This window comes from Corvus brachyrhynchos, unplaced genomic scaffold, assembly GCF_000691975.1.
Source record: "Corvus brachyrhynchos isolate BGI_N302 unplaced genomic scaffold, ASM69197v1 scaffold1, whole genome shotgun sequence".
Lineage (NCBI taxonomy): Eukaryota > Metazoa > Chordata > Aves > Passeriformes > Corvidae > Corvus > Corvus brachyrhynchos.
In genome coordinates this window covers 5,293,659-5,304,643 of record NW_008237222.1, presented here as the reverse complement: position 1 = coordinate 5,304,643, position 10,985 = coordinate 5,293,659, and the positions used below count along the sequence as shown (strand labels likewise).

Here is a 10,985-nt window from a genome sequence, read left to right as displayed (position 1 = left end):
TTCTTCCCCTAGGCCCTGGATTTTATTAAGGTTTTACCCCTCCTTTTTTTCTTACTAAAAATAAATGTTTGCAATAAGGCCAGTACATAACACATCTCTACTTAAAACACATAATCCCTTACCTTTGATTGCTCTGGAAACCCAATCAGAATAACAATAAGGTGGTCAGCAATTTGTGAACCTGCATCCAGTGGAATAGGCATGCAAGATGATGGAGAATTTGGACAGACAACATTGTGTGTCAGAGACCCCAGAAGTAGCCAGGACAGCAAACGAATGTGTGAGACACATTCTATGAACTCTTTGGGCCTGTCAAGAAAGAGCAGATTTTACAATGATACTAAGTTTTCTGGCTTTCCCCAAAATATGGAGTCTCCTTATGCACATTAGGCAGATGCAGTCTCAGGGTGCTGGAGACACAGATCATTGGTACAGCTTTGGGAAGATCCCAACCACACAGAACTTAGTGGCCTTGGCGTACCATATACAAGTCCAACAGAACATATTTGGTGGGTCTAAGAAACAGTCTCTATAAAAGGTTAAAGCATTCACAGCTTCATTGCTTCCATATACAATGATTTTTTTACACAGATATCATCAGATGGGAAGGACTGCCCAAGTGGAAACGCTCCTCTCAGCTCCCCTGGACACCACTCAGCAGCCTTACCTCCACTGTGTTCCACTTCTCCATTGGTAAAGCAGAGTTAATTTCTGTGTTCTTGAGCCTCTCTTTGCACATTTAGATTGTGTTTTTGAGGGCAGGGACTATGCTTTGTTGTGACGCTTAAGTATTTGTCCACCATCTACTGCAATGTCTAATTGCAAAGCAGTGTGCTTATATAATCTGAAAAGGAAGAGCCCTTTACTGGTGACATCTTGTCTGTCCCTTTTCCGCTTCTAAGCTCTGAGTAAATACTCATTTGAATTCAGAGGCACAGGAAAAAAGTAATTTTTTTTCCATCAATAAATCACTATTTACTAGGCTACTCTCACTGCTGTTTCTAGTTTCTAATTTGACATCATTGTCAAAGACTCATATTACACAAGAAGCATGCCACTAATTTTTGATTTTTAATAAACTCTGTCAAAATGCTCTTCCACAAGTCCCTATAGGATCTTAAAGTAATTCATTACCTTAAATTTAGAGCATGTATTCCTTTTTTAACATGTAAGAAACTAAAGTGCAAGGAGATAAGCACTCCATATTTCCAAAAGCAGATATGCTGCACATGAGTGCATATGCAGATGTATCTAAAGGACTGGAGCCTAAGCAGCATAGTGCCCAAAATCCTGGATAGGCAGTCTGGGACGAAGCTGGGGCAAGAATACAGGTTTGTTGAAACATAGTCCAATTGCCTACACTCAAAACATCTCATTTGTTGTCACTGTAACACAAGGGATCTCTCACAGTGAAAAGGGACAGAAAACATGTCTTGAGCAGGATTTCTCTCATCTAACTTTATTATCACATCAGTAGGCCTACACTTAAAGTTCTCACTCATTTGTGCTCCATAATTTCAAAGGCCATTTCCCATTGTATTGTCTACAATTCATAGAATATTATCTGTAATTCTAGGACTGATCAAGTCCCTCTGTGCTTTTCACTGTCTGCATCTAGACCAAGAATCAAGTTAAATTCCAGTGTTACTCCAGTCAAGCCCCTGGAGTTACCTTCACTGTCCCTTTGGCATGTACTTTAAATATTACATTGACAAATTCCTCAGTTAAGGATCCCAGAACTGCTGAGCAGCTGTTTCAATGTCCCACTGCCACCATTCCCTACTGTGGATCTTATCTATGGAATCTGGCAATAAAAACATAATTTTGTGACAATTTCTAACTCATTTTAGTATTCCTTTTTGTGGAAAAGCGTTCTCACCCTTGTTGCATTGCTGAAGGAGGATGGTAAAGCCAAGGCAAATATCGGATCACAGCTTTGTTGTCCCTGTGGTTTCCCCGGGTGATTTCCATGGCAGCAATCTGAGCTAAACCAACTTTCAGATGTCCACCAAATGTGTCTTCATGCAGTGGCTGAGAACAAGTCTTCATGTGACTCTGCAAGGCAAAGATCTGATTTCCTACCCAAAAAGAGTATTTTGCTTGAACTAAGTTCTTCCAAAAAACAGCATATTCTATTTCACTCCCCTTCAATTCCTTCTCAGGATCTCTAACTGTGCCTACAAAACAAAACTGAGAAATAGATTTTAAAAAATTCTCCAGTCCCTATATGAGTAACACCTGTATGATGCAGATCTTTCCCCACCCACAATTTCAAGAGGCCAGACAAAATATAAATTGGGCAAAATGTACAGGCAGCTGTACAACAGCTCATAAATACAAACTAATGCTTGCACATCCAGAGAGCTTAGGTGAAAACAAAAGAACCTAACCATTTAACAAGATGGAAGGCATTTCCTGCCCAGATGCTATGTGCAATACTCTATTTACACGTTCAGAAAGAAGCTCTCACTTTTCACCAGCACTATTCAGCTATATTGCACCTTTCAGTTACAAATGCCTTTAAGCTCTGGTGATAAAAAGGGTCAAACCTCTTACCAAGAAACACGCAAATATTTATGCCTGTAAATACAATTAATTATCCTGCTTTGCCAGCTTTGAGGGATGTTTCATTGGTGCTTCTTGAGGTACTTCTGCATTTCTATCAAGCTAACTTTGCATTACCTTCTGGTATTAGACTATAACAGAACACAGGCTGACTGCAGTTGCTTGCTTAAAAGGAGAGCCATATGCTTCGCACAAGAAAATCAGGTCATCAGTTATTCAATTATTATAACAGGATAAAAATCAGTGAACCAATAGTATTTCTGTAACAGATAAGTATCTGACCCCAGAAACTTACACTCTCAAATTGCACTTACTTAAAGTCTCTTTCAAGAGAAAAAACCCCTATGTACCAGCATGAATATCTAATGACTTTGTTATATAGACAAGTAAAAAGGATAGACAGTTTTGCAGGTAAATACATTATAAAACCTTCAAAAATGGTGGAATTTTCTAAATAAAATCCTGCCAAACTTTACCAATTAAAATGTTATCGCAAAGAGAAAAAAAATCACAATAAACTGAACAGAAACAGTACACTGAAATGTGATTATCTTGAGAATTAACATTTATACCTTTTTTATAATGCAGTAGTTGCTAACACAAAGGACTGAAAATAATTAGCCTCTTTCACAGACATTATTATTGGACACACAAAAGATGACATTAGGTATAAATAAACAACTTTAACTATTTCTGTTCACTGAATTCCTACAGAGAGTAGAAATTTCCAAATTTGGAAACCAACATTAAACTTCTGCTGTTGGGATTGTTACTGGTCATATAAATCATATAGCATTCTTTGCTAGCTATCAACCCCAGATGCTGTTGATAATACACACTTGTCATAAGAAATCGTACAACTGGATGAACTTAGGACTCATTTTCTAGTGAGTAACACTGCTGTTAATAAAACCCAAGCAATGTAAGGAAATATATTAAATGAGCTTGCAAGAATTTGAATCTAAATGCTGTGAATTTGTTTGAAGTTCTGACTATTTGTAAACTTAGAAATGCTTACAAATATTTTCTCAAATATGTTGAAGCCACAGAGTAAGTGGTTAAATAATTTCTGGGTAAATAAAAACTGCCTTTTAATTTTATAAGACAGAAAAGTTTATTCTTTACAATACATAAAATTATGGTCATATTTGACTCTCCTATTATGCTAATTTTGTCCTCAGATTCCTGTACTACATGGCTAAATCAAAACAACATGCAATTTCTGACGTAGTTTTAAATGGGCAGATGACTTATTTGGGAAGCTTCTTGTCGAATTTCAAAACATGAAAGTGAAAAAATGGGCAAAATTTTAGCTCATGTTCTACCTATATCAATTCATGATTTTTTTAAAAATAAATAGTCCCGCTGAGCATAAGAAGTAATCATCAGACTTCAGCTCTGTAAGAACAACTCTAAAACTCAGACTACAGCTCAAGGAAAGAAGGGCAGAAGGAAAAAAGTCCAAATGACAGAAAGTTTTCTACAGAAACATTTTACACAGGAGTGAGGATACCTGCAAGTATTTATAAACAAATTTTCCCCATTTCTGGTTTCAGATAAGTTCATTTTTTTTTCCTGTGGAACTAGCAAACCAGATGTATCTCTTGCCTCATTTATGATTCATTTGCCTACCTATTCTGAAAGCAGTTCTGAACTTTAAGAAAAATAGGTGAATAACTTAAGAGGATAGAGTGGGAAGGCAATCCAATTCAACTTAAAATGATTAATTACTTTGTGCTTTGAAGTAAATTTCTACTCCAGCATAACAGGCTGCTTCCCTTAGACTATTTTTTTTAATTCAAAGAAATTCATGGCCAGGAGGGTGAGAACCTAAGAAAAGGGATATTTTATCCAGTAAAATACAGTTACAGTGAGTTTCAAGATACAAGTTTCAGTTTAGCTGGGATTCTTCTTCTTTTTGTGGTAAGTATTATTAACCTGCAATAAGGTGTCCCCTCTGGGGCAAAGGTGGGGTGGAGGAGCCAGGAGGACTGTGAACAAGTGAGTGTGTGAGAAACTAGTGGGGTAAAAATACTCATTTCATTGCTTCATAAATAAAATTCAGAGCAGCACTGTAACCTAGGCTATTTATTTTTCAAAACATCTTAGAGAATTTCCATTCTGTAGGAAATTTAATATGTTATTATATCCTGCTTAATAAATGAAGCAGGAATTCTAGGTTTTGATCAGCTAATGATTACTAGGATCTTTTCATGAAATGCATTCCTAAATAAAGTATTTTATGTTGACAGAGGTATTTTCCTATCACTACTCTTAACAGTTTGTCATTCAACTAATATAAAGAAACCAAAATGCAGTTTGGACTACAGAGGTAAGAGCTATTTGGTTTTTCTCCACCTCAACAGAATATAACCTGACAGTAAAAACAACAGCATCCATTAGAAAAAGGACACCCCCATTTTTTAGGCCAATTACTGCATTTTAATTACCTCTGAACTTCCAATTAATTTAAGTGTCTGTGTATATAAGAGACACAGGTTTCCTACACAGGAGTGTACTTACTTGTAGAGGCAAGGAGTTTTATGCTTCCCTGGGTTATATTAAACACGACTACTTCTCACAGTGACTTTGGTATGACATTTGCTTATGATCAACATTTCAGAAAAACCAAGCCCGCATTTTTATTGTGTGCTGATGATATTTGAATCAGCCTCCATTTCAACACCACATAAGCTACTTTTTACTGCTGCCACAGAAGTCTCTAATCTATAACAGTATTAACAATTTTTTAAAAGAGAAAGGAAAAAACACCTGTCAGTCATCCTCAAACACTTCCTACCGTGTCTCCCAGGCAGGTTCCTTACAGAAAACATATTTTTGTTAAAAAAAAGTCATATGCTTTAGACCAATGTATGCCCAGAACCAACCTTCAATTTGGTTAAGGTATGCATATCTGCAATGAAATCCAGAACTTCCCCAACATACTGCCTCATGCATTCCATTGCTGCTGTTCCGCACTAAAACATAAAAGAAATAAGTTTAAGTACCAGGTTTTGCTTCACCAGAATACAATTGGTCTGTCTCAAGTTCTTTATTTTACTTTTAGTTAGAATAATTAGGAATAGGTATTCTTTGATGTTCTTCTCACTGTATTGTCCTCTTATCTGATTATAGCATAAGATAGCCCAGCTGCTGTAGCTTCTTCATGCATCATAAAATACTCTTATCTGTCACAGCAATAAAAGATTAACTGATGAAACTTTCAAGAATATTCTTGTCATGTCATCCTGAAATTTACAGCAGTCCAGAATCAAAGTCTTAAAAACTCAATGAGAATTGAACAACTCAGTTTTTCAAGCAGCTGAGCATTTCTGCAATTGGAACCAATCATTTACTATCAAAGAAAACAAAAGTCAGTCACAGGCACAGATGCCCTTACATTCACATTAATCACAATGGAAAAACAGTTTAAATAACTGGTTTCAGGTATTTTATGTGCAAAACATCACTAAAATGTATTATGTTTTTTCCTTTTTGCAAAAACTAATGAATATTTCTTGTATATTCCTGAAGAAAAAACATTCAAAATACAGCATCTTAATAGCACTTAAGCTATTAAGTGCTCCAGTTAGATCATAAAGATATAAGCTTATTAAGAAGCCACCTGTGCCAGAGCAAAAACAACCTCAAAGGGAAAACAAAAGGACTCAATGTGGTGCTTGCTGTATTCGCACAGTACCAATTTTCATAATCCTTTTCCTAGAACAGTCACAAATGTGAATCTGGCCCTCAGCAGATGCGCCTGAGGTGCATAAAGCAGTCAACAGAACAAAGCTGTCAGATTAAATAAGGGCTTTGAACAGATCACAGAACCCTGCAGGGAAGCTTTCCGAAGGTGATACGACTGACCCACTAGGTATGACATAAACCTCTGTTTATGTGTTAATAGTCTGAGGTGAAGATAATGCTAGCTGAATTCAAGGGGAACTATGAATGTCTCATTCTTAGGAGCCAAGTAAAAGAAATGCTTGACTTTTGAGGCTAAATGATCATACTATTAAATTAGATACCTTTTTGAAGCCACCAAAATCTACTTTATCCCAAGTCCTAGGCTCAGGGCAAAACATTGCAGTAAAGTTTACAGAAGAAAACTACTGTTCTTTGACCTCTTTTTAATTACCTGCACTTTGAAGCATAGAAGCTGATTATCCTATCTGAGTATACAAATGAACTAGATATAGTTTCGATCACAAAATTATTAAGCCAGAGTTGAGTTTTAGTGGCTGAAATTTGAAGCATTCTATATTTAAACATATTCTAGCATTCTATATTTAAACAACTGGCCTGGGCACTCCCCATTTTTGTATGTTAGTATCAGTCTACACAGTGTTGAACTATGCCACCTTCTGGATTTTCAAATGTTGTTCCTGTCAGTTCTCGTGACGGAGTAAAAAACAGTAAAATATGGTCATTGGGAACCCTGTCAGTATATCCTCCATCCAGTTTATGTGCACTAAGGATTCAACCTGGCTTCTAGAATATTGAATAACAGAATTATGAAAGATGCTACACTCCAGTCTCTGAAAATAAATGCTCAGTTGCACAAGACTTCTCTCCAACCACCTATTCTGTTTCATGCAAGCAGTAGGCAGCCTAATTTTCTGTGATTTCTTCTGAAATGATCATGTTCCTATCACACCTCGTAACACCAATGTTAGTCTGTCTATTTAAAGCAAGTATAAATTAAAATATCCTGTTGGGAGGAAAGGTATTATTAAAGATTGGCATTTAAAAAATCACGCACTTCAGAAGATACATGGGAAAGATCCTATTAAGTCATCCCTAAAGCTGAGACACACATAGGGAAACAAGTTTTCCTCACTCAGCCTGTGAGGCAAACCTTGGCTAACCCCCTTCCATCTGCTTGGGTACTCAGTCACAAGTCAAGACCTCCCATTGTGCTACTTCCTCCCATATTCACCAGGTGCATATTCAGTGCCCAAGCAATTAGGAGTATTTGTAATTCAGCTACACTCATCAGCAGGATATAAATGAATGACTTATATACATTACCAGAGAAATACCATTAACTCCCTTCTTTAATCAGAATCTTTTGTGAGAATGGAGGCAATGGCTTGTAGCTTTCCATTCTGCTACCATTTTTTGATGCATTCAGCTGGTCTGTTCCCCACTGAGAATTGCAGCTCTCGATTTTTTTTTTGAGCACAGGCTCCACTGAAGTCAATTACATGACTAAAGGTTATCAGTGAAAGCAAGGGAAGCAACATCAAATTCAGAACTTTTCCACCATTAATAGAAAGGATGGAGCATCTCAACCTCCAGCGTGTAATATATCTTGCCAACCAGAGGAGAAATAAAAGGAAAGAACATTAAAAAGAAGCAAAGAAAGCTGAATAAGATGTATTTTTTAAAAAATCAGAACAACAGAACTAAGAAATGGACTTTGGTCCAGTACTTACTCCAGGCATTGAGGCAATCATCTGTTTATGTAAGATTGTTGACTCAGCTAGTTTTGTTCCAGCATCTGCACAAACAAACTAAGAAGAAATTAAAGACAAGTTATTTTTAAATTATTTTTTGAGGAACCTGAAGACACTAATAATTTATTCATTACTTCATTAAAATCAGTTCAGATCTCTTCTTGCTTTTATTCATGGTAATTTGCCTTCAGAGATCTCTTTCTTTATAAACAACCTACTTAACTCACCATTATAAATGAGATAATTTTAATGAAAAAAATCTGACTTTAATGTGCTTAATTAACACATATGCTGTGCAGGAGTAATTTGAAGAATATTGTGTAACAAATCAGACTTTCTTTATGAAAAAAAAATATATATTTGCTATTTCTTCCATATATCAAATGTTCCTCTTTCATTATAGAGTAAACCATGACAGAGAATGGTAAGGCAGGATGCCATATTCTTCACTGTGACATTATAACACGTTCACTGAAGTTCTACAATTATGCATTTTATGAAGAGCTTTGAAGCTGACAACATACTAGTATGGTGTGGTATAACTTCTGCACAATACAGGCCACAATACTACATAAACAAGCTGTTTCTGAGAGAGGGTCAGTGTCATTTTATTACAGTAGAATCTCTCTCATTGCTTTTCTTATGCTTTTATTTCACCTTTTTTCTTGTTTCTTTTTATTTCCAAATCCCTTGACCTAAAATCTCCAGAGTCCATATCATTTATACATTAAACTTGCCAATACTGTTATTTAATCATTATAAACTTCAATCATGCATTGGACACCCTGCAGATGATTTGCTTGTTCCTACAACTTCTTGTCCTAACATTGTACTTGCACTTGAGCAATTTTTGTCCATAGTGATGCAATGTAACTTTCTAAGAAGGAGAAGACAGAAAATAACTGTCAACTAAGGTCTAAGCATTAATCTCCCTTCTTATTAAAAATTAATTGATACCATGGTACTTTCACAAACTGAGACAGATATTGACTACCATATTTTATGGTTGTCTAATGCATATATATGTTAGCAGTACTCTCAATGACTAACTGCACTTCATGAAAATATTTCAAAATATCCTTTACAGCCCTAGAATTCACTCTTGCATTTCCACAAGCTTTACAACAAAACAGATCAGGTACCCTGAATCTTAGAGCCTGACTGAACAAGCAAATTCTAAAGAGACATCAGTATAATTTGAAGTCAATGGAAATCCTGGAGACGTGTGCTGATGAAATGTGAGCAGAGAAAAGTACTGGGAAACAAAATGCTGTGTGAAGAAGCAGTTCCTATGGAAACCCATGGAACAGCAGCATGTACATGATGGCTCTCATTTGCTAGGACAAATCAAGGAGACAGTCTTTCAGTACCCTTTATCATCTAGGACACCTATGCAAAGATTGGAGTGATCTGGTTAAAATTCTCATTCTTTGTGAAGTGGGATAAAGTTAACTCTCATCTTAGTCTTATGTCACCAGTGACACTGATGGCACTATGTAATCTGGATAAACGTGGGTGTCAAATGTACCTTTCTAGGAACTCCTTTGTTAGTCAGCCCACAACTGATCTATCATTAAATTAAAGTGCTCCTAGCTCCTTTGTTATCTGGAACATTTTGACAGAATCTCTGTATTCTGTGTGCAGTGTCTGTATAGAATCTTGCATACAGGCTAACATGTCCATGGAGACATGACTGTTGGAAATTAAAACCACTTCCGTTTGGTGCTGTGTTAACTCTGTATGGCTTTATTCTTTCAAAAGCATACAACCCGAGTTAATATTGTAGTGGCTTTGTGTAGTAAAGAGGTGAACCAATTCCTTCATTCTGTAAATGGCACCAGAGAAAATTTAAAAAGTAAGACACATATGCTACTGGTAGATTTCTTAAATCACAGTGGTGCTGGAGATGGGCTTAGTGGTTACTATGGTACTGCAATTCCAGAGGCTGTTGAATGATTCAGACCACATACTACTGAGAGCTGCCAATTTGCACAGTCAATGGGAGAAGTTGTCATCATGCCTCCAGTAGGCATCTACGGCAGATGGTCTGAATACAACCCCTATTCTCCACCACTGACTACATAGAAACAGAAGCTGGCTGCTTTGGATTGCAGGAAATATGAATCACTTCATCAGCTTCTGAAAGAGAGACATCATAAAAGACATTTACATCCACATTAGATGCTGTTGTGTAAGGTATGAATACATCCCAAAGTGAATACAGCATATGGGAACAGTGCTAGGAGGAAAACGCAGGCAATTATCATTTTGTCTTTATGAGATAAAGGTAATGTAAGAGAGAGTTTTGCTTACTGGGTCTCTCAGGCAATTGACCCAATATGAAGGACAAGTGTTAATCAGTTAAATCCCACTGCCAAAACTGACATGGCCTGTTTGCATTCTCAAATGAGAAATTCAGGCATGACTAGACTAGGGGATTGTCACTGTTGGGGTAGCCACAGGACTGAATTACAGGACTGATGCAGAATAATTGCTTTATTCTGTAATACAGGAAAAGTCAGTTCAAGTCAACAAAAACCATTGCACCGGTATCAAGGTGCATCACTGCAGCCATAAGAGAGAAAGAGGCTGGTGGTTGTTATTTGATGGTAGTGACTGGGACTGAAAAAAAGAAGTTTGGGTTTAATAATAATTAAAAAAAAAAAAAAAAGGCAAACTTGTGCTTTTTAACTTAAAATGGATTTTAAAAAATAACACCTTACCATCAAAAGAAAAAAACTCATCTGTTATTCTTCCCTTCCCAACTTCTCTCCCTAACACTGATGGCATAATAATTGTTTTCAGAGTTATCCTAACTTCTATATAATTTTATTAGTCAGTATTATTTCTGTGTCAACTGGCAATGACTTACTTACTATGAGCAATGTACCAGTACTCAAAAGAAAATGAGTCCATAGTAAGCTATATGAAGCTTTGACCCATAATGGGATGGGAAAG

At 36.5% G+C, this 10,985-nt stretch overlaps 1 protein-coding gene across 1 annotated transcript in view; it reads right to left on the bottom strand.

The window, feature by feature from the left end:
• Positions 1-10,985, bottom strand: part of UNC79 (unc-79 homolog (C. elegans)) — a 96,701-nt gene that overhangs the window by 10,441 nt on the left and 75,275 nt on the right. The window contains exons 44-47 of the mRNA XM_017728931.1: positions 8,007-8,084; positions 5,454-5,543; positions 1,880-2,055; positions 123-309 (exon numbers count right to left, since the gene is read on the bottom strand). Coding sequence (XP_017584420.1) covers positions 123-309; positions 1,880-2,055; positions 5,454-5,543; positions 8,007-8,084 — 531 coding nt within the window. The remainder of the gene's footprint in view (positions 1-122; positions 310-1,879; positions 2,056-5,453; positions 5,544-8,006; positions 8,085-10,985) is intronic.